Source organism: Antechinus flavipes, chromosome 3 (assembly GCF_016432865.1).
Source record: "Antechinus flavipes isolate AdamAnt ecotype Samford, QLD, Australia chromosome 3, AdamAnt_v2, whole genome shotgun sequence".
In the NCBI taxonomy this organism is placed as follows: Eukaryota; Metazoa; Chordata; class Mammalia; order Dasyuromorphia; family Dasyuridae; genus Antechinus; species Antechinus flavipes.
Window position 1 is genome coordinate 431,657,115 of NC_067400.1, and position 24,754 is coordinate 431,681,868.

At 35.0% G+C, this 24,754-nt stretch overlaps 1 protein-coding gene and 1 pseudogene across 1 annotated transcript in view; both read left to right on the forward strand.

The window, feature by feature from the left end:
* The window catches only part of LOC127557302 (protein mago nashi homolog), a 64,134-nt pseudogene extending 53,698 nt beyond the window's left edge, over positions 1 to 10,436 (forward strand).
* A 2,904-nt stretch (positions 10,437 to 13,340) lies between these two features.
* IFIH1 (interferon induced with helicase C domain 1) overlaps positions 13,341 to 24,754 on the forward strand; it is a 90,552-nt gene continuing 79,138 nt past the window's right edge. The window contains exons 1-2 of the mRNA XM_051986260.1: positions 13,341 to 14,272; positions 21,860 to 22,031. Coding sequence (XP_051842220.1) covers positions 13,820 to 14,272; positions 21,860 to 22,031 — 625 coding nt within the window. The 5' untranslated portion in view covers positions 13,341 to 13,819. The remainder of the gene's footprint in view (positions 14,273 to 21,859; positions 22,032 to 24,754) is intronic.

Consider the following 24,754-nt stretch of genomic DNA (forward strand, 5'->3'; position numbering starts at 1 on the left):
AGAATTACCACTCTGGAAGCTCTGGAGTCCCTGAAGGAAGCCACATCTGCATAATTCTATGCCCAGGAGAACTAGGGAAAGGTAATTAGGAAAACTGGTATTCCTACTCTGAGACCAACTCTGTTTCCTCTGAAAAATGAAGGGATTGACCTACGTGGTGTCAACCCTGTAACTTTGTGAGAGTTAGCTGTATTTGACTCTCCCTACATTCAGTTTCATTTCCAATAAAAATTGAATAAACTTCCTCTATGAATTTCTCCTTTTTGGGGTCTCAGTTTCTTCTATAAAACTGAACCAAATCAGAAAATTGCCAGTTTTTTTCAACAACAAAATGTCCTCATTTAGTTCTTTCAGTCTCTATTGTTTACTGAAAAAATCACTACTGGTCCTACTATCCTTCAAGTAATAGTTTCATGGATCTAAGCACCTAGCTACTGACCATAGTTAAAATAAACAGTTACCAAATAGCCTACTTCCTGGGATAATGATAGGAGTAGAAAACTTACCCAGGAAGGGCCTTCTAACTGATATCCCTCTTTCCATTTATGGATCAGTGTGCGGAGTCTCTCTTCTCTGACAACCTGATGGAACCTTTTATGTTGTTTATTTCAGGTTCAAAAATTCCCAGTCCATGACTTAGCCTGACACACTGTCACAGGTGCTATGAAGATTAAAAAAAAAAAAAGAGAGAGAGAGAGAATTTCATAAATTGAGACCTACTCCCAAGGTGAGAGAAAAGGAAGAGGGAAGCTAAAAGGAGAGAAGTGGGAGGACACAAGTCTTAAATACATCACAATTGGAGGATAAGAGAAGGTAATATTCAATGAATTACCAAAATAAATTTTTGTTGTTTAGTTGTGGGAACTTTTCGTGAATCCATGTGGGGTTTTCTTGACAAAGATACCATATTGGTATTTTTTTTTTTTGGTCTGTTTTTGTTTTTTATTGTTTTGATTCATTTTACCTATGAGGAAATAGTTAACTGGCTTGCCCAGGGTCACACAGCTAATAAGTGTCTGGGTCCAGATTTGAACTCATGAAGATGAATCATCCTGAATTCAGGCCCAGCACTCTATTTACTATGCCACCTAACCCTAAGGGAGTGAATATATCTAATTAAATGCCAAGATTAAAAAACAAACAAAAAACAGGAAGTACTTATTTCTATTTTTAAAAATTGTTCTCTTCTTTCCTTATATAAATTCTACTTATCATTTAAGTACCCAGATAAGACCCACTTCTTTCATGTACCTGAAAAGAACCTTTTGATCTTTGACACAAAGACAAAGGAATATGAAAAATATAATTTTCACCAAGCAATGAGAGGGAATGATGAATCCAAATTCAGAAGGCTTGGGTTCAACCACCAACTCTTCTGCTCACCAGTTATATGACTCAAGTCACACACTAGTACTAGATCTCTTATATAAAATGAGAAATTTGGACTTGTTCAGAGGTCTCTCACAGTTTTAAATTGTACCAGTGCTGATTCCTTTCATTGACAAAAATTATCATGACTCCCACAGTTATTGTATCCAATCAGAAGGTCAAGCTATAGACATCAACCCCTGAGGTTATTTTTCTCCTATAAAAGAATCTATTCCATTCTTCTAATAACCCCTTTTGGGGACATTAGCCCCCATTAGTCAATGGTGTAATCCCCTGCTAACTCCTTTTATGGTTAGCCTGCTTTTTAAGCCGCATAATAGCTAACTCCTTTTAGGAACTTCCCACATCATAACAGTGAGTTCATCAGGAACTTTGCCTGACTTATGAATCTTTCTCCTTGTTATAGTTATGATGTTTTCTCCCTTGTTAAATGGTACGTTCTATTAGCCTTCCTTCTGGGTCTTTAGCCCACCATTCAATAGTAAAATAATAATAGAATTTTTGCTTGATTTGGAGATGGTCTAAGTCTACAGGCCCAAAACCCTAATTAATTTTGAGGGTTCTACCCTAGCTCCCTAGCCTTTGGTAGCTAGTATGGGGAGAGTAATAGAACCTCAATATGTTTTGGGAATTCAGCACTTCTTACTCCCATACTCCATCAGTTAGGTTCCCTTTTCTCATGTACTTTGGCATTTTAAACCTTCACTTCAAAGCCATGGGGAAAATTTGTTTCAAGTTTAGTTGCTGAGTCATATCTAAATCTCCCCAAAAGAGAGAAATAGAAAACTTATCCAATGTATATTAAGCAACATGTCTGGAACACAAAAGAAATGTAAAAGGACACAGAAAACCTACAAAGTGCAATGATGAAAAAACTTAAAATAAGATTTAAGTAACTTAATTTATAACTCTAGTTATAATCCTTCTGAAACATAAATTATTCTCTGGTTCCAACTGAATAAGGATTCTACATTTCACTTCAGCTCTGCACCACCTAAACAATTTTAAACATATGCATGAATAATTTTTTAACATTGACCCTTACAAAACTTTGTGTTCCAAATTTCTACCTCCTTCTCCTACCCCCTCCCCTAAATGGCAAATAATCCAATATATGTTAAAACATGTTAAAATACATGTTAAATCCAATATATACACACACACACACACACACACACACACACACACACATATTTATACAATTATCTTGCCTTCATTCTACTCCCTGTATAGCTCATGGTGTTTCAAGAAGTTGTGGATGTGAGGAAGGGTGGTGATAAAGGAGTGAGAGGTGGGAGTGAATACAGGTTCAATCTTTGACCTTTCCAATATGTCCTGAACATTCCAGCCTGATTATTTAAAGTACTGAATTAATTTTCAAGAAGGTTTTGCTAGGTTTGTAGACAGAGGTATTTCCTTCACCAAAGCACATTGCAACTCTTCTTTAGTGAATGTTTTTTAAAGAGTTAATATGATTGAAAATGTCATCATTCTTTAGTCAGCCATGTGATAAGACTCTCAGAATTTAATTTTGTTGTCACTTGAGTGGCAAATATGTAATAATCTATTACAAGACCTGTATTTGAAGGCTTTCTAGCTTAGTATCTTAGTATCTTTTGATATTCAGAGTCCATCAGAGTAAATAACATGCCATAACATTCATCTACCATAACTTATTCAGCCATTCTCCAATTGATGGGCATCCACTCAGTTTCCAGTTTCTAGCCACTACAAAAAGGGCTACCATAAACATTTTTACACATGTGGGTCCCTTTCCCTCCTTTATGATCGCTTTGATGTGATTTGGGATCACAATCCCAATTATTGTGATACACAAAAAAATGTATCAGTGTCCCAGTTTTCCCACATCCTCTCCAACATTTGTCATTATCATTTCCTGTCATTTTAGCCAATCTGAAAGGCATGAAGTGGTACCTCTGAGTTGTCTTAATTTGCATTTCTCTGATCAATAAGGTTTTACTCACTTAGAACAAGATGTATTCTAAGAACTTTTAAAAATATCTTTCATTTCTTCCTTTTTTAGGATTCTGTTTCTTAACCCACTCTACTATTTGATTCCATTTTATGGCAGATTCCATTTATGTATTCACATTAACAGTTATGATTACCAGTTCTGTATTTTCCTCCATCCTGTTTCCTCCCCTGTATATACTTTTGTTCTCTCTTTCCAGCCTGAACTCAATTGTGATTTTTTACCCACCCCACCACTACCTTATCTCTTTATCACCTCTATCCCTTTCTCTTAGTAGTGTCATTACATTATCTTCTATCACACCTTCCCTCCTTCTCTTACTTTTTTTCCCTAATGTTTCTGTCCTCCCTTCCATTCTGTTCCTTCCTTTTCTTTTCCTCCTACTTCTTTATAGGGTTAAATAAATGTTTATACCCAATTATAAGCAACCCAATTAAGTTATTCCCTCTTAGAGCCAAAACTGATGAGATCAAGTTTTGAACAATGCTCATCCCTCTTCCTTTTCCCCCTGGATTGTAATAGGTCTTTTCAGCCTCTCGGTGTGAACTAATTGTCCCATTATACCTTTCCTTTCCTTTTTTTAGTACAGACATTTTCTACCCCTTAACGTCTTTTTCTTTGATGTCATCACATCAGGGACCTTTCACAACCACATACTCAGTCCCTGTCTGTCCCAATGATAGATTCAGTTCTCAAGAATTACAGATATTATTTTCCCACCTAAGGATATATATAAACAGTTTAAACTTTAAATGAACATTTTCCCCCTGTTTTAACCTTTCTATAGTTCTCTTGAGCCCTGTGTTTGTAGATTAAATTTTCTGTTTAGTTCTGGTTTTTTTAATAGAAATGATTGAAAGTCTCTTACTTCATTGGAGCTCCATCTCCTCCCCTGGAAGATGATGCTGAATTTTAATGGGTAGTTAATTCTTGGTTATAACCCCAGGTAAGTCCAGGCCCCGGAGTCTTTATAATAGAAACTGCCAGATCCTAGGTAATCCTGACTGTTGCTTTTTAATATTTGAATTGTTATTGTCTGGCAATTTGCAGTATTTTTCCCTTGAGATTAGAATTTTGGAGTGTTATGACAATGTTTCTTGGGGTTTTTCTACAGGTGACCTATGGATTCTTTCAATGAGTATTTCTCCCTCTGTTTCTAGAATATTGGGTCAGTTTTCCTTAATGACCTCTTATTCAATGATATCCAAGCTTTTGTTTTGGTCATGGCCTTCAGGTAGACAATTTTTAAATTGTCTCTTCCACATCTATTTTGCAGATCTGCTGTTTTGTTGATGAGGTATTTCACTTTTTTTCCCATTTTTTTATTCTTTTTAGCAATCTTGCTAAAAAGTTATTATCTCACAAAGTTATTATCTTTCATTTGCCCTATTCTAGTTTTTAATGTGTGATTTTCTTAAGCTAGCTTTTGTATTTTTTTCCATTTGGTTTATTCTACTGTTTAAAGAATTGTTTTCTTCAGACAATTTTTTCCTTCCTTTTCCAAACTATTGATTCTCTCATATATACCTCTGATCTCTTTTTTCATTTTTTCTTCTGCCTCTTTTATTTGCCTTCTGAAGTCTTTTTATGAGCATTTCCAAGAAGCCTCTTTGAGCTTGAGACCAATTTATCTCACTTTGGGGGATTTCCTCTGCGGACATTCTGTCCTGGGTTAAGTTTGTGTTTTGGTCTGTCCTGTAACATAGTAGCTTTCTATGTCAAGGCTCTTTTCTGTTTCTCACTTATTTTTTTTTTCATTTCCTTTTGGTATTTACTCTTTTTTTACCTTTAAAGTAGTCCTCTGCTCCTGGCTAAAAGGGACTCTATTTCAAGCTTCCTTTGCAGCTCTGAGCCTTGGCCTTGAGCACAGGGGCCTCTTGTGTTTGTAGGGGGTAGCTTTGCCTGTTATGTTCAGGAAACAGCCAGGTTTCCCAGTTTGCCTTCTGAGCTGGGACTGAAGGTTTCCCTTCTGACTTTCTCCTCTACTGAGCCAGAACTGAAGGCCTTAGTTGCTGATTTGCTGTAATTAAGACCCTCTCACAAGGCTTTCCTAGAGTCTGTTTGAGCTGGGCTCAACACCCTTTTCATCCAGTCAGACTGACCTTTTCGAAGTTTTTTCAGTCTATCTTGACCTGGAGAGAGCTTTCATTCTGTCAAACTCTGTTCAGAATAACAATTGCATTTCAATAAAATTGGTATGATTTTTTTATTGTTGTTCAATCATGTCTAATTCTTTGTGACCCCATTTAGAGTTTTCTTGGCAAAGATACTGGAGTGATTTGCCATTTCCTTCTCCAGCTCTTTTTACAGATGAGGAAACGGAGGCAAACAGGGTTAAATGGCTTGCACAGGGTCACACAACTAGTGTCTGAGGTCAGATATAAGTTCAGGTCTTCCTGACTCTAGGCCTTAAACTCTATACATTGTGCCACCTATCTGCCCTGTTTATGCCACAGTCCTCTGTATTTTATTTTATAATTTAAAAACATTTGAGAAGAGATATGGAGGCTTCAGATGGCCAAAGAGAGGTAAGACACATAGACACACAGGCACACAGACACACACACAAACTCTCTCTCTTTCACTCTTTCTCTCTCTCTCTCTCTCCTCCCAAAGGTGAAGAGTTCTTAGAAGTCTATCTCTTCTTTTCCCATCTAACTATTAACCACCTGGAAAGATCAATATAAACTACCTTTCCCCTCTCTCCCTTCCCCTCCCTTGTGAAACTCCGACTATCCTAAGACATTTTTTGATCTCTTCTTACAACTGTCATATTTATTTGACATATAATTTAATACTTGTTCCCTTTCTATAGCCCCCTAAGTAAGTAATCCTCAAAAGCAGGGAAGATATTTTATCTATGTGTGTCTTGGTTTTTAATGTAGTGATTTACTTGTAGTATATACTCAGTATATATTGACTGATGTTCTTTTTGCTCATCATTCTGTCTAGTTCCTGGGTGGGTCTCTAACCTCAGGATAACTCCTTCCTGTGAAGCTGAACTTTGTGATTCTAATTATAATAGTAACAGTGATCCTGGGTAAGTTGATTTGCTCTATTTGCCTCAATTCCTCATCTATAAAAATTATCTAGAGAAGGAAATAATTATTCCAGCATTTTCCAAGAAAACTTCCAATGAGGTCATAAAGAATGGGGCACAAGTGAAATGATGCAACAATAATGCTATCAGTAATAATCAGTGATTTTTTCAGGTCTTGGTTAGTAGCTAGCAGCTTTAGGAATTTATTTTCTTGTGGGTTTTATATTGTAATTTAGCTGCCATTTTCTTGATGTGGGTGTCTTTTTTCCCTTATGACACAGACAAATGTTGATGTTTACTACAAGTTGGTACATTAGTTGCTAATTAAGTTGCTAGTCGCTTCAGCCAAAATTTGTTGTATTGAATCCAAGAAAAGAATGGCAGCTTTATCAAAAATAAAATTTAAAAAAAGAAAAGTTGTATATTAAAGAGAACTGGGAACCTACATGCTAGGAGACAGGAATCCTTCCCATTTGGAATCCTGATAAACATAAAACAACTTTACCCTTGTTAGGTTTATACTTGAAAGTCCCTATGCAAATAAAGGGGAAGAATTTTTTTTTGCCATCAAGGTCCAAGGAAAAGCTGTATAAATTGACATTTCTTACAGTGAAAGAGAGCAGCTGCATAGTGCAATAGATAGAGATGGGCCTGAAGTAGGAATTTTTATTGTTATGGCAAGAATCTGACCTCAGACACTAGTTGTGTGACCCTGGGCAAGTTACTTAACCTTGTTTACTTCAGTTTCCTCATATGTAAAATAAGCTGGAGAAGAAAATGATAAACCAGACCAATATCTCTGTCAAGAAAACCTAAATGGGATCAGGAAGAGTTGGACATAACTGAAAAAGATTGAACAGCAGCCCCACAATGGAAAGAGCACTCGATCTATAGTCAGAGCACCATGTTTCTAGTCCTACTTTGAATACTACTTAAATGACTTGATAGTTCATTAAACCATCATGAGCATTAATTTTGTAATCTATAAAATGAGGAAGTTGGATTAGATGACTGTTAAAGTCCACTTCAATTCTATCTCTTTCTCTCGCTGAGTTTGTGATGTGAGATCACAATGCTTCAAATTCACACTAAAATATATCCATTACAATATCTTACTTCCAGAGGACAAATGATTATGTTTGTTCTCCTGGAGGAGTTTAGGACCTTCTCATAAAGGACCACGGAATCTGATACTGTTTTTCATCCTTCATTTTTCCAAGAGGTCTGATGACACCACAGGGTGATGTCTTGACTCATACTTGAATGGGATTTAAGTGAGGTAAAGTTGCACAAAATTGTCAACCTTACCCTCTTTTCCAGAGTCCTCAAAATCCAGTGGGAAGACAAAAATTAGATACAATCAGTGATGGCCCTGAATGCAATGGATGACCTTGCGGGTCTTTGATGTCTGACCAAGCTCTAAGTACTCCTCAGCACTTGATTCAGCTGCCTTCATGGTCATGGGTCCAAATTGTTCTCATCTACCCATTCCTGGGGGAGGAGGAAGTGTTTACATGCTTGGGGTAGATATCCCTTAACTCAGCAATGGGTTTGAGCCCTATTGGCTATTCCCAACCTGTTTTAGCTCATTTGCAGAGATATTTTGACTGAGGTATAGTCTTTGTTCATACTATAGCTTTTTAGAGCCACAGGTAAGAGTTGGGTGACAGGTGACCACCACAGGTGAATGAGCAGCCCTCAGAGCTCGAATCCTGCTTCAGATATTTACTTCTTTATCTCTCAGCCTCGGTTTCCTCACCTGTAAAATGGGGATAATAAAAGCACTTTTTTTTTACAGTATTGTTATGAGGATCAAATGAAATAATAGTCACAAAATGATTTGCAAAGCTCAACATACTATATAGGGGTTAGATATTATTAAGTCATCTAATGGTTTACAAAAAATAACTTGAGAATTAGTTAATGGGGAACCTCAATTTCCCATTTTGAAAGAAAAAATATTTTTAAGGGTAAAACATAAATAAATCCCAAAGCATTGACATAGCTGGAGTATAAGAAGGAGCCAGATTATAAAGAATTTTAAAAATATATACAGAGGAGTTAATTAAATGGGATGTGTGTATGTGTGTGAGACATAACCAAAAAAAATGCACAGGAAGATCATTGTGACAGCTTAGTGAATGGTCCGAAGTGGGAAGAAACTTGAGGCAGGGAGTACAACCAGAGGGCTATTGTAATAATGCAGTTGTAAGTGGTTAAGAGATTGGCCTGGGATGGTGGTGGTGTCAGAGGGAAAGAAGGGGCCATATATGAAACATAGTTAGGAAGTAGAATCTATAGGACTTACAAATGATTTAGATATGGAAGTTGAGACAAATTGAGGAATTGAGGATGTCACCTATTTGCAAATTTGCATGACTGGGAGGACTGTGGTACCTTAATAAGAAAGTTAGGAAGACAGAGGATTGGGGGAAAGATGATGATTTCATTTTTTAGATATGGAGAGTTACATGTCAATAGGACAACCAATTTAAGATGTCTAATAAGCTTTTGGAGATATGAAACTGGAGATCAGGAGAGATTGGGGTAAGTAAATAGAGCTGAGAATCATCAGCCTAGAGATAATTGAATCCATGAGAGCTGATGAGATTATCAAATGAAATAGAATAGAACCCAACTTCTTAAATTGTGGTTTGTGATACCACTTGGTAAGTCATACCTAATTTGGGTATTGGAAATTATGATTTGTTATCACTAAATATTTGGTTTATATCCCTATTTTACATACCTTTATATACCTGGGAGTAACATAAAAATTTCTCAGGTGAAAAGAGGTTGCCAAAAGGAGTGGAAAAGGTGAAAGAAACTTTAGTATAGATGGAAAGGAGAAAATGGAGCAAGACAGAGCATGAGGGGACACTAGAGATTAGTGGGCCCAACCAGTATGATCCAGCAAAAGAGAATGAAAAGGAATGATCAGGCAGGTAGGAGACAGACTAGGAGATAGAAGTGTCACAAAACTTGGAAAAGAAAATATCAGGGAGAAGAGCTACAGAGAGGTCAAGATTGATAAAGAACTAGCAAGTAAATTGTATTTTGGAAAAAATGTTTTTTGTGTTATTACTAAAAATAAGACAAAAGATAAAAGGAATGAATTTTAAAGAGAAATATTAAGAAAAGAGGCTTTAATCCGTACTAGGAATAAAATAAATTGAGTAGGAGTTACCAGATGAATAAAATTGTCAATTATTGTAATATTAAGTATTTAAAGTGATGTGGTCTCTAATACTGGTCAGAATATTATAAATAATTATATGTGTCTTTATACTTTTTCTTTCATTCATTGTGCACATTTTAGAATTTTAATATTTAATAATAGATAAGTAAGTTTTATGTATTCTATTTCATTTAAATAATTAATATTTAGTGCATGGAATGAAGACTCGAGCTAATTAATTGAGATATTATGTCTATTGGTGTGAAACAAATTATCAGGAGCTCAGGATGGTTTTATTAAGTATATACCAGGGAGTCAAGTGGAAGTATAAAATTGGGTAACCTATATGTCAGAGGTTGACTAGGTTCAGCATAAACCTCTGTTATACTAAAAAATTAATTCATATTGACAGAAAAGAAAACTATTGACAATCCACTTTCCCTGGACTGAGATCTTCAAGTATTGGGTCTTAGTTTCACTTTCTTTATAGACTCTTCTTAGTAAGTCTTCCTCTAAATAAGCAATTACAAAAATGATGTCATGATCAGAAAAGAGATTTCTATCCATATAAGAGTGTGATGGAGGAACTGAAAAAACCCATTGACAACAGTGAAATTATAAAAGAAGCTTCTACCTGACAGAATGGGCCAGCAGGAATTTGAAATTATGATTAGAGAGAAATACATTTCCTTTTCCATATCCTAAACTGGTTCCCTTATTGATGAGAACTAGTCAAGGATCCAGAAAGCTTGCAGATATTTTGTTAACTGGTCCCAAACATGAAATGTTTAGTCATCAGTCTTATTGGTTTGCATTACAAGATTAAGCCCATCTAGCTAGGGGTTTTAATTTGTGTGTGTACTTGAGTGGGTTGGCATTTTCATTCCCACTGACAGAAGACTTTTGTATAAACTGAGAAAACATTTTTATATGCTCTATTTTCTCTTTAATATATATGCAGATGAAAAAATTATAAGCTTTTTCTCTCCAGTGGCATCCAAGGGTCTTTCTCACCTTACCATCCTGGGTTTCAATGGGGCAATCGTTTTTCACCAGGGATAGAGCCCTGGACCTAGAGTTAAGAAGCATTCAAAACTAGTCTCAAGCATTTACTAACTACGTGACCTGGACAAGTCACTTAACCTCAGTCTGCCTCAGTTTCCTCATATGTAAAATAGGGATAATAATAACACCTAATTTGCAAGGTTGTAGAATATAGATGGGATAATACTTGTAAATGGCTTAGCACAGGGGTTAGTCTCCTAATCAATGCTTGTCTCCTTCCCCTCAGTAAACCCCTTGGGAGCAAGGAATAATTCATTGTCTTTGTCTATTCAGTTCCCAGTAAAGTATCTTGTTTATAATAGACATTTTTTGTTTTGTTTTGGTTTTTTTGCTGAGGTAATTGGGGTTAAGTGATTTGCCCAGGGTCATACAGTTAGAAAGTTTTAAGTGTCTGAGATCCGATTTGAATTCAAAACTTCAGTGATCTATCCACTGCTCCACCTAGCTGCCCCCATAATAGACATTTAAGAAATGCTTATGGAATCAAATAAGAGCAATATTAATAGCAAACATTTATAGTGTGCCTTCAATGTATGAGACACTTAAGATCATAGATTAAATGATTTCATTTTGGAAGAGTCATTAGTGAATTTAGTCTAATTTTTATAGGTTAAGAGATTTTGTTGTGTTTATAACTTCTCTAGGTGGTTGTTGCTCAGCTGTTTTCAGTCATGTTCAATTCCTTGTGATTCCCATTTTGGAATTTTCTTGACATTGGAATGGCTTGCCATTTCCTTCTCCAGCTCATTTTACTGAGGCAAACAGCAGGCCCAGCATTCTATTCACTGGACCACTTTGTTTCCCCTTATCTGAGGTTACATGTTATAAGTAGCAGAGCCAATATTCAAACCCAAACCCTCTGAATCCACATCAAGTATTATTTCCACTCTATTACAAGTATTACTGATTCTTGAATGGAAAAAAAAAAACTGTAGAAATTCACATACATGCTATCTTCCTCTTGTCTACCAAATCACGTACATTGGTCAGTCTTCTGATTACAGATAGAAAGATAAAAGTTCTAGACACATGGAAACTGAACTCTCTATTCTCCTCACTTCCCACCTTTAAGCTATGTATTAGGAACATATGTGAAAGTTTTGCCAGTTTTTTTTTTTCTTTGTGTTCATTCTGAAATGATGTTCTAGACTGAAATCTTTTAATATTATTTTTTATTAAAAATCCAACTAATTTCTAAAGAAAGTGGTATGCTCAATCAAGGAAGGATTCCTCCTTGAAGTAATTATAATTTATGTAAAGGAACATTTTTTTATTAATTCAATTAATAGATATCTCTTACGTTCACCAACTGATCATTTGCCACTTTTGAGTATTTTAGTCCAAGAACCGTAGGAATGGCAACATCCTCATACCACCAGTCTTGTTTTCAGCACAGACTCAACTCCATCATTCCAAGAATCCCTTCTCCCTCTCCCTCTCCTGGACAGATGGCAATTCTTCTGTGGGTGCTATAGCCATAGCTCCTGAAGGTCAACAACAACAACAACAACAAACAATTGCTTCTAAAAAGTCTTTGACAATGTTAAATTGTTCATTATCACAAATTGATATGAATTAAGTAATGAAAAGGACATTGAATATGATGTTACCATATACTTCCCTATTGCAATCTAAGGACTTTTCTATCTGACTTGCATGGGAACCCATAGATTATGAGTTCTCATTAGAGATATGATTAGAATGTGAGCTCCCATTAGAATATGAGCTCCTTGAAAGCTAGAACTGTCTTAATTTTCTATTTGTGTCCCTAGCCCTAACTAGGTGCTTTGTGTACAATGAGTTTTAATAAATAGTTTTCATTCATTCATTCATTCACTCACCTTTAATCATGTGTAAAAGAGAATGCTTACTGGCTGTGATTACAGAGGAATTGAATTTCTTATATCATTGAATTTGGCAAATCTGAGTGTTATCTAATTCTGAATTTTTGTTTAATCTTGTCTGTAGAATTTTGTCTTTATTTCTGAAAACAATAAAATGTTTAAAGACCTTGCCTGGGGAAGGAAATAGTATTATGTGTACATCCATTTATAATAGCTAACATTATAAGGTGCTTGAAAGTTTGCAAAATACTTTAGATATGTGTGTGTTACCTAATTTGGTTCTCATGACGACTTGATGAGGGAAGTATTTTTTATCCTCATTTTTATGAATAAGGAAACTGAGCTGAGAGGTTTTCTGACGTCACATAGCTAGTAAGTGTCTGAGGCTGGATTTGAACACAGGTGTTCCTGATCCAAATCCTATAATCTATCCGCTATACCACCATATACAGGAATAAAATGTCTCTTGGCAAGCTTGAAGTCTAAAAAGAAAGTACTAGTTTCTTTTACATACACACGAAATTATTCACTTACCTCTGATAACTACTGTGTAGTCTTTACAAACTTTCATTGTCAACTGTCAGAAAGTGTTCCTTAAAATTACCCTGAATCTATTACAGCATCTATTTAGGAACAGAACAGCTGATTATACATCTTTCACAAAAGTGAAGCCTTCTCTAAAGCAAGCAAATGAAGTTAATTCACTCATGTTTTACCAAAGTAAATTTGAAGGATCCTTTGAGATTATTTAGTCTAACTCCTGCATTTTATAGAAAAGAACAGTGAATGAATGAAGGAAAACTACTGAAATGCAGAGATTCTCCTTTGTTTATTTGCAAAATAAAGTCCTAGTTTATTTGGCTTCTGAACCAAGCGAGAACTCCTCCCTCAACGAACATCCCCGCCCCTTGCTTTTTACAGATGGAAACTCTAGGAGCAAGGAATCGAAACAGAAACTGTCCCAATTGAAACTTTGAGAACTGAACTTCACCGCAGGGTGACTGTCAGAAGCCTGGTGACTGAAGTAGCAGAAAGTTGGACTCGGAGCGACGCGCAGATAGTGTCACTACCCCCAGCGCCGCAACGAGCGGCAACCACCGGGTCCCATTCCGCGGAGTGACGGGGTAGAGCTGCCCAGTTACCTGTCTCTATCCGCGCGGAGTCTTTGGCGGGCCAGGAAAGAGGGTACTCGGCGTCCCATTGGTAGGCAGAGCTGGGAGCTTTGAGCGAACTTTGAGGCTTTTTAAAGGCCGACTGTGCCGAGGCGAGAACATTGAGCGGCTGCAGCTTCCGGGCCACAGTCGTGAGCGATGTCGAGCGAGTATTCCCCGGAGAAGACTTTCCTTAATCTGATTCAGTGCTTCAGGCCCCGGCTGAAACAATACATCCGGGTGGAGTCCGTGCTGGACTACCTGACTTTCTTGGGGAGAGCTGAGAGAGAAGAGATTCAGAGCACCGCTGTTACTAAGGGAAACATGACAGCGGCCGAGTTACTCCTCCGCACCTTAGAGAAAGGGGCCTGGGGACCAGGCTGGACCCGGGAGTTTCTAATTGGGCTTATGAATGGGGGTTGCACCTTAGCTGCTCGCTACATGAACCCGGACCTCGCTGACTTGCCCTCTCCATCGCTAGAGGCCTCTTATGACCAGTGCATCCAACTGCTGGACATTTTGCAACCCACCCTGGTCGATAACCTTCTGGTTACTGATGTTTTGGACAAGTGCTTGGAGAAGGCTCTGTTGACCAAGGAAGATAGAAATCGGGTAGGTGCCTCTTCAGACAGAGTCCTTTTCCCTCTTTGGTTTGTAGTTGTACGAATGTAAGTGCTGGTGTGAACTTATGTGTGCGTTCATGTTTGTATTCCATTCCAAGTGTTCTTTGTGGGGTATATTTGGCCCAATTGTTCTTTGAGAACATGGTAGCTCGCTTGATAAGATGAAAAGAGAAGTTGAAGAATTGGAAAACTCGGATTCAAAAATCCTGTTTAGTCTATGATTTGGGGCATATAACTAATTTCTATAGACCTCAGTTTTCTCTTCTTTAAAAGGAGAGTTGGATAGGATAGCTTCTGAGACGTCTGTGAACTTTGATCTCCGACGCAGAAATTCTCAACCTGACTTCTCAAGTCTTACTTCTTCCCATCCCCTCCTCCCTCCTGCCAAATAAATACTGATTGGACGGACAGGGCTGTTAAGACAGACAATTTTTAAGAGTGGGGTCATGTTGCTTTCAAGAGTGTAACTGTTAGTTTCATGATCTTTTGTCGATTCAATCAAATCCCATCTTGCCGTCCTAATAGTGTTTAGACCACTGCTTCCCTCATGAAAATTTTATACAGTATAAAAATTTTAATTGAGGATTGTGTTTTAAAAACTGAAAAGAAGAGGTTCCTGTATTGCAGGAATTAGAGTGCTTTTTAGGTCAAAGATGTGTCACAGGCTCCTGGCATACTCTTGGGTAAGAACTTGACCTCTTTCCTTAGTTTGGAATGGAAACAATGGCCTGTGTTATTTTATACACTAGTTTTTTAAATTTAGATTTTATTTTTATGTTGCTTAAATTTACTCTTCTATCTTGCCCAATCCTTCCCCTCTAATTTATATAACAATTTTAAAAAGGAAGAAATTGAGGAATGACTGAACAAATTGTGATTCAAAATTACAGTGGAATACTGTTGTGCTATGAACAAGGACAAGCAGGATAATTTCAGAAAAACCTGGAAAGACTTACATGAACTGATGTAAAGTGAAGTGATCAGAACCAGGAGAACTTTGGACAGAGTAACTGCAATATTGCATGATGATCAATTGTAAATAACTATTCTCAAAAATACAGTAATCCAAGACAATTCCAAAGGGTTCAAGATGAAAAATGCTATTCATCTTCAGAGAAAACTTTGATAGAATCTGAATGCAAATAAAAGCATACTCTATTTTCACTTTATTTTTTGTATATGTTTTTTGGATTTTTTGAGGGGGGAGGGTCTATGTTTTCTTTCACAACATAACTAATATGGAAATATATTTGATATAATTGCATATGTATAACTATATCAAATTGCTTACCCTCTCAGGGAAGAGGAAAGGGAGAGAGGGAGAAACTTAGAACTCAAAATTTTAAAATATGAATTTTAAAATTCAGCTATATACTAAAATCATTGGGAAAGAAAGGGAAAATTTTCAAAGAAAAAAATCAAGAAAACTAATCAATGACATTACAAAAAAAAACTTGATAATATATTCAATACTTCATAGCTATAAATCTTTCTCCCATCTTTGCAAAGGAGTGAAAGATTTTTTAAAAAAAACACTTCTTTGGAACCAATCTTGTTCTTTGTAATTTTACAACATTGATTTTTAGTTATTTTGTGGTTTTGTCCATTTACCTTGTCATAGTGTATATTTTCTTGGCTTTTCATACTTGATTTTGTATCATGTTCATGTAAATCTTGCCATATTCTCTAAATTCACCACATTCATCATTTCTTACATCATAGTAATATTCCATTATATTTGTATCACAAAGTTTATTTAGCCATTTCCCAAATGTTCCTAATTTTTTTACTGTGTCAGGAACTGCCAAATGCTAGGGATACAAAGAAAGGCAAAAGATAGTGCCTACTTTTAAGGAGCTCAGTTTAATAGTAGAGACAACATGCAAACAGCTATGTATAAACAAACTATATGCAGGATAAATGGGAAATAAGAGGGAAAATACTAGAATTAAGACAGAATCAGGGAAGTTCTTTTGTAAAAGGTTCAATTTTGTTTGAAACTTGAAGCCAGTGAAACTAGAAGATAGAGATGAGGAAAGGGAATATTTTAGTTATGGAGGTATAGTCAGTGAAAATGCCTGGAGTCAGGAAGTGGAGTAATTTGTTTGAAGAATAGCAAGGAAGTCAGTGTCATTAGATCACAGATTATGTGGAGGAGACTAAAATGTTTAAAAGTATAGAAAGACCAGAAAGGACCAGGTTATGAAAAAAAATTTAAAAACAAATAGAAGATTTCTTAACTTGATTCTGGAAGTGATAGTCACTGAAGTTTATTAAGTAGAAGGGTATTTTCATTTATTTAGTTATCTTTGTAATGCTATGTATTTTATTTTGTCCATTTAAACGCATTATTCCAAGAAAAGGGGTTATAGATTTCTTCAAACCACCAAAGGGGGGATCTATGTAAAAAAAATTAAGAATCTTTACCCTTGGTAGATATTTTGACAGGTAAAAGAGTTGATGAGTTTCTCATTCGACAATGGACATGACTTTTTTCAACAATAAGGTGATTCAGATCAGTTCCAATGGTCTTGTGATGGAGAGAGCCATCTGTACCCAGAGAGAGGACTGCGGGGACTGAGTGTGGATCACTTATTCTTTTTCATTCTTTTTGTTGTTGTTTGTTTGCATTTTGTTTTCTTTATTTTTTTTTTTTTGCTTTGATTTGATTTTTCTTGTATAGCATGATAACCATAGAAATATGTATAGAAAAATTGCACGTATTTAACATATATTGGATTACTTGCTATCTAGGGAAGGAGGTGGGACACAAAGTTTTGCAAGAGTCAATGATGAAAAATTATCTGTGCATATAGTTTGAAAATAAAAACGCTTTAATAAAAAAAATTAGTCCTAAGAGTCAAAATCTTATTCTGAGAGTTTGTTAAGCAATGTTTTTTATGACCTAAGTCAGAGGTCATGTCTCGAAGATATAACTAATTCAGCAATTTTTAATAGCAAATTAATTTTTTGGATCACTGCCATTGAGATGAAGGGAATATATTAATCATTGTAACAACTCAATTCAGTTTGGTCATCTTATGAATCATGTTTAGTTTTAACTTTTTATAGTCTTGGCAAAGACTGAAGCCAAGATATAGATTTGATGGCCCAATTTAACTAAATTATTTAATTCTACTCCTCTGTAATCTTCACGTTGTTTTGTGTATTGAAAACCAGAAAGATCACATTATAGTAGTCCAGCTGGATATGACAAATGTGTACATCACTGTGGCAGAATCTTATTTTGGAAGAAAGTACACAGCCTTCAAGCCAGCTGGAGATGGAAGATGGCATTTCCAGCCACGGTAGCTGTTAGGGAGTCCAGAAGCAACAGAGTCCAGTAACACCACAAAGTTGTTTATATTTGCTGGGTATACTCTTCCAATTGCCAGTGAAGTGGCACTTCTCATTATTTACTCTAAATACTTCTGCCTATCAGCATCACTTTTGTCTTGCCTGGGTTGAATTTCTGCCAGTGAGATTTCATCCAAGATCTGATTCCTGGCAAGCCCTAGGACAGCTGGGAATAACGCGAGGGGACTGACACAAAGGCAATATCAAGTTAGGTGGCAATTGTGTGTAGATGGCACTCAAGACTAGAGAGAATCACAAATCATGACCTCATCCAAATAAAACTTTCCAAAGAGAGGGACCATAACTAATGATGAGCTATATCTCCTAAACTCTCTAAGGAAGATAAGTTTCCATGTGAGTTTTTGGAATTTTTCTGAAGCAAGTAACTTTGCCCATTATAATATATTTTTAGTTCTACTGAAGGGTTTGGTTGACATTGTTAGGGGCAGTCTACATCTAAAGGACTACATGTTAATTAGCCTGTGGAACTATCAGCAAATTTTAAATTTACTAAAGGTAAACTTTTTAGGCCAGTTACCTTTTAAAAAAGATTAAGATGTACATACTTTTCAATTGGCTTAAAATTTAGATAAAATACTTTTCTTGAATTTTGAATCTTTACAGATTCCCTGTATCTTTCTGAATGATTCAAGAAGAAAATCATCCCTCTGGCTTAAAAAGATAATAATGGGTAAACCATTGAACTAATTTGTCAATAACACTTTACTTAACATATATAAACCGCCCAATTTACTTTGTTGTGAAAGGTCCATGATTTTTTAAGTTAAATTAAATAAGTTAATTTAAATTAATTAAGTTAAATAAAGTAAGTTTTCTTAAGTTAAAATGTACTATATCCATAAAAGTCTTTCATCAGGGTCTCATTATGGTTTAAAGGTAACCCTGGCTTTTGAGATCTCTACTAGCAAAATACTCTGCTAAATTCTACCACATGACAAAGGAAGCTATGAATACATTCACAATGATAGATTGAATCTACTTTTGGAGGGCCATCCTAGCTACACATGGAGAGGCTGATCACTAATAAGTTGATTAGTAAGCTAACTAAATATGCTAAATACCTTAGCCATAGCAATGTATGGGGGAAAATATTGTTCACCAGTCCTATTATTAGTCTTCATTCTGCTTCTTCAATGAGAGTGACATAATGGTGTTAAGAAATGATAGTTTTTATACTATCTAGAAGCATGAGTTTAATTACTGGTAACCTAAATGTCAGATTCTGTTCGAGCAACAAGTGAGTTGATAGTGAGCAACTTGAAAGAGCATTGAACTTAGATTGAAGAAATCTAGATCCTGATTTCTGGTTTTCTATTACTCATGTTGGACAACTCATGAACTTTTCTTGCAACTTTGGTGTTCTCATCTTAAAATGAATGATGGTCCATTTCAGTTCTAAATCTTTTTTTTTCCTCCCAAATTTATTTTATTTGAAGAAACAGAATAAGCAAAAAAGAAAAACAGAAAAGCAATACAAAACACAATGAAACAAAACATTAAATACAAGAGAAATAATTTCTCTAGGGTAGGGCAACATCCTTTTGTTGAAGATAAAGGAAAAAATGAGGACGTCAAGGAACTTCTAACCAAGCACAGACATAGTAGGCAATGCCACTTTAGAATGTAATCTCACCTTTAAAATCTGATGGAAAAGAAAAGTGAAATATTATATGCAGCATTGCATCATAAAACAATGAAATGCACTGGATAGAAAAAGCAAACTATAGTGGAAAGACTCTGGAGTCAGAGGACCTGAGTACAAATTATACCTTGGACATTAATTACCTATATCTATAAGTAATTTGGGCCTTACTTTTCCTTATTAATAAAAAGAGACTATTAGATGAGTTCTGAGCTCCCTTTTTGACTTAACTCTATGATACTCTAATCCTTTAAGTATTCCAAGTTTATATCAAGTTTGGCAAAGTACCTAATTAAGGTTTAGCCATTAAAGGATAAGACTGGAAGGACAACAAAGAAAAAAACTATTAAAGAAGTGTGAAATTTTCTATAACCATTTTCTACTTCAGTGAGTACTACATTTGTTCATCATCACAGTCCCCATTCCCACTGTGCTACATGAGGAAATAGAGAGGACATAAAGAAAACCCACGTGGAATAATACAAGACCTAGAGGGGATACAGTGTTATATTCATCAAGGAATCAGTTTCCAAGCTAGACAAAAGAAGTGAGGCAGAAATTTAAAAAACTATCACAGATTATTAATGAAAAAAGGCAATCCAGATATTAACCATCAACCCATCTCTGCAAAATTTGAGGAGAATAATTGGGAATGTCAAGATGGCCAACAGAGAGACAAGGGAAGCTGTGCCCAGCTGAATACATGCTGTATTGTAACCCTGTTGAATATTCTTTCCCAACTGTGGCTAAATAAACTTCCTTAAGTTTTTCCTTAATTTTGATCCTGATAAATACCAAAGTTTTATTTGACACTAGCCACGTCTCTTTCATAGAAGTCTTACTTCAATACCTCATCGTAGTATGGAAGTGATGTTAAATTAGTTAGCTCGGGGTGTTAGGGCAAGACCTCCTACAGAAGCTTTGTATAGATCCTAAAAAGGACTGAGTCCTTATTATTTGAGGACCAGCCTGGCTAATTATAGAAAAACTCATTACCCCAAAATTTGAACACCATATGAAAGTTTTTGTTTTGTTTTGTTTTTTAAGTGTTCCCAGCAACTCATAAAATCAAACTTCAGTATTGATAATTTTCACATTTTTTCTAGGTTGCTAGTTGTGAGGCAAAATTGCAAATTCATTTTAATTTGTATTTATCTTCAAAATAGTGGTTTGAGGCTTCTTTCCTATGGTTGTTGGTAGCTTGCTAAATATTTCTTTTTTTGAAAATTACCTTCTTTGACCTTGTTCCTTTGACCACACTTTTAAACTTTTTTGTTTTTTGTTTTTTGCTTTTTAAACCATTATATCTTCAGATTTCAATGACTTGTCAGGAGTTAGTGACAAATTATACAGACACATGTGTATGTATAAATGAATATATGAAAATTGGATTTCTTTAGGCCCTTTTGCAGTAGATAATTATGTAAAACTAATAATTTCCAAGGATTTGATGTTTCCCAACACTGAAAGTACAGGATTTATTTACCAAAATATTGATTAAACTGCCCGTTTTACAAATACATTGAAGAATTTCACATGAATTTTTTTTGAAACCTTGGGGAATAATAGTATTTTGAGGCTCAATCTGCCTGAATTCAGGGAAGATAAAAGAATCACAAATGTGATTGCTTTTAAAAAATCAAATTGGCAGATTAATAGTAGAATGAAAAGTACTAGTAATAGTGTATCTAAACTTTTAATAAAATATTCATTATATTTGTTAATTATTTTTAGAGAAATATTTTTTCATTAATTTGTGTATGAGTTCTTCAGAAGGATTGAAAACTGATTAAAAGGAAGTATAATTGAAAAATGAGAATGTCTTGGTTTAAAAGAAGATGGACAATTCAGTCATATTTAACATCTTTATTAATTGTCTCTTAATTCAGCATATAGTAATATATGTAGCATAAATACAAAGGAACAAGGAATTCACAGAGAGAGGTTCAGGGAGTTAGTAATATAGGAAAGAAATTTTAAAAGCATCATGCAGCATGCTACATCAGAAAACATACTAGACTTGGAAAAAAAGAGACCCGAGTTCAAAATTTGGCTCTGCGTCCTATTATCTACCTGGATTTGGACAACTGAGCCTCAACTGAGTTAACAGTACAATGAAGGAGTTCAACTATATGATCTCAAAGGTCCCTTTTCTTTTTAAATCTTTGGTCATATTACAATAAGTGGATTGCAGGAATTATGTGTTTTATTGTTCATCATTTGTATTATAAAATTTCAATACATTCTTAATTTTTAAGCAAAATATGAACTAATGAAATATTCACATACGTTATTTTAAGAAAAATAAGTGATGACTTATTTATTTACTGTACTTCTTCATTCATTTGTTTATTTAAAAAGAAAGTGTGTTGCTCCATAAAGTTTGGAAATTGCTTTTGACAATGAGAGCAGTCTCTTTGTTAGGTAGGAACATTCCTGGTTTCTTTGTCCTAATCTGACATTATTTATATTTGTGACTAATTACAGACTTTTTCTGATATTTATTAACATCATTTTGGATTAGATTCTTTAATTCTACTTTTCCTTTTGAACTAGGTTGCTCAGCTTAATGAAAATGATGGAAATGAACGTGCTGTCAGAGAACTGCTGAGTAGAATAGTACAAAAAGAAGATTGGTTTTCTAAATTTCTAAATATTCTTCATGAAACTGAATACAGTCAACTTGCTGAAAACCTCACAGGCATCAACTACTTGGAAGACAATGAAGGTTGTTTCTTTTTTTTTTTTTTTTTCCTTTTTCTTTTGCTGTCAAATGAAAACAAATTTGAATGCCTTACCAAAACATTTCACATTTAATGAAATTTGTCTTTACATGTGCCAGACATATATAATATTAGAATAGTAGTCTTTGAGGGCTTGAAGAATTTCAGATACCACCACTTAACCTCTCTAGATTTTAGCTTCATCTTTTAAATGAAGCAACTAGGCTAGATAACCTCTAAGCAAGATATTGTGGAGGAATATATTGTTGACAAGTGATCATTATGCAAAAACCAAAAAGCAATTTTAAATATAATATAATGTGATGCAAAATAGAAATATTATAAATATAATCATATAAATATATATTATAAAATATAATCATACAAAACATAACATAAACAATGATATGACATGAAATATATTGTATAATTTAATAAAACTTATAAAGTATGGAAAGTAAATTCAATATAAAATAATTTATTTTCAAAAAAATTTGTATCTTAAAGGAGGAAAAGTAGATAATAATCTGAGTTTACAGATAAATTAATTACAATTTTTTGCATGACATCTCTATACAGAGAGAAGAACTTTCAGAAAAGGTGTGAGTGAAATCTTTGTCACACATTTCTTATATGAATGCCTTAGTATTATCATGATCTAAATTTAAGATTACTTTTTCCATGGATGCTGTGTAAATTTGTTGGAAGGACTGAACCAGTTTTTTTAGAGAATTTTAAAATATTGTTAATACCTTTTTTTTGGGGGGGTTGTTTTGTTTTGTTTTTTCTGAGGCAATTGGGGTTAAATGATTTCAGGGCTTGGTATTTTATCTACTGCCCACCTAGCTGCCCCTGTTAATAGCTTTTTCTTTTCTTTTTTTCTTTTTATTATTATTATAGCTTTTTATTTACAAGATATATGCATAGGTAATTTTTTAGCATTAACAATTGCATATCCTTTTGTTCCAACTTTTTCCCTCCTTCTCCCTACCCCTTCCCCCAGATGGCAGGTTGACCATTACATGTTAAGTATGTTAAAGTATAAGTTAAATACAATATATGTATACATGTCCAAACAGTTATTTTGCCGTACAAAAAGAATCGGACTTTGAAATAGTGTACAATTAGCCTGTGAAGGAAATCAAAAATGCAGGTGGACAAAAATAGAGAGATTGGGAATTATATGTAGTTGTTCATAGTCATCTCCCAGAGTTCTTTCGCTAGGTATAACTGGTTCAATTCATCACTGCTCCATTGGAACTGATTTGGCTCATCTCATTGTTGAAGAGGGCCACGTCCATCAGAATTGATCATCATGTAGTATTGTTGTTGAAGTATATAATGATCTCCTGGTCCTGCTCATTTCACTCAGCATCAGTTCATGTAAGTCTTTCCAGGCCTTTCTGAAATCATCCTGCTGGCCATTTCTTACAGAACAATAATATTCCATAATATTCATATACCACAATTTATTCAGCCGTTCTCCAATTGATGGGCATCCACTCAGTTTCCAGTTTCTGGCCATTACAAAGAGACCTGCCACAAACATTCATGCACATACAGGTCCCTTTCCCCTTTTTAAAATCTCTTTGGGGTATAAGCCCAGTAATAACATTGTAGGATTAAAGGGTATGCACAGTTTGATAACTTTTTGAGCATAGTTCCAAATTGCTCTCCAGAATAGCTGGATGTGTTCACAATTCCACCAACAATGTATCAGTGTCCCTGTTTTCCCACATCCCCTCCAGCATTCCGCATTATCTTTCCCTGTCATTCTAGCCAATCTGACAGGTGTATAGTGGTATCTCAGAGTTGTCTTAATTTGCATTTCTCTGATTTATAATGACTTGGAGCATCTTTTCATATGGCTAGAAATAGTTTCAATTTCTTCATCTGAGAATTGTCTGTTCATATCCTTTGACCATTTATAAATTGGAGAATGGTTTGATTTCTTATAAATTAGAATCAATTCTCTATCTATTTTGGAAATGAGGTCTTTATGAGAACCTTTGACTGTAAAAATGTTTTCCCAGTTTATTGCTTCCCTTCTAATCTTGTTCTCATTAGTTTTGTTTGTACAAAAACTTTTCAATTTAATATAATCAAATTTTTCTATTTTGTGATCAATAATGATCTCTAGCTCTTCTTTGGTCATAAATTCCTCCTCTTCCACAGGTCTGAGAGGTAAACTATCCTATGCTTTTCCAATTTATTTATAATCTCATTCTTTATGCCTAGATCATGAACCCATTTTGACCTTATCTTGGTGTATAGTGTTAAGTGTGAGTCAATGCTTAGTTTCTGCCATACTAATTTCCAATTTTCCCAGCAATTTTTGTCAAACAGTGAGTTCTTATTCCAAAAGCTGGGGTCTTTGGGTTTGTCAAACACTAGATTATTAACGTTATTGGCTGTTTTGTCCTTTGAACCTAACCTATTCCACTGATCAACTAGTCCGTTTCTTAGCCAATACCAAATGGTTTTGGTAACTACTGCTTTATAATATAATTTTAGATCTCGTACGGCTAGACCACCCTCATTTGATTTTTTTTTTCATTAATGCCCTTGAAATTCTTGATCTTTTGTTCTTCCATATGAACTTTTTTGTTATTTTTTCTAGGTCATTAAAATAGTTTTTTGGGAGTCTGATTGGTATAGGGCTAAATAAATAGATTAGTTTAGGTAATATTGTCATCTTTATTATATTTGCTCGCCCAATCCAAGAGCA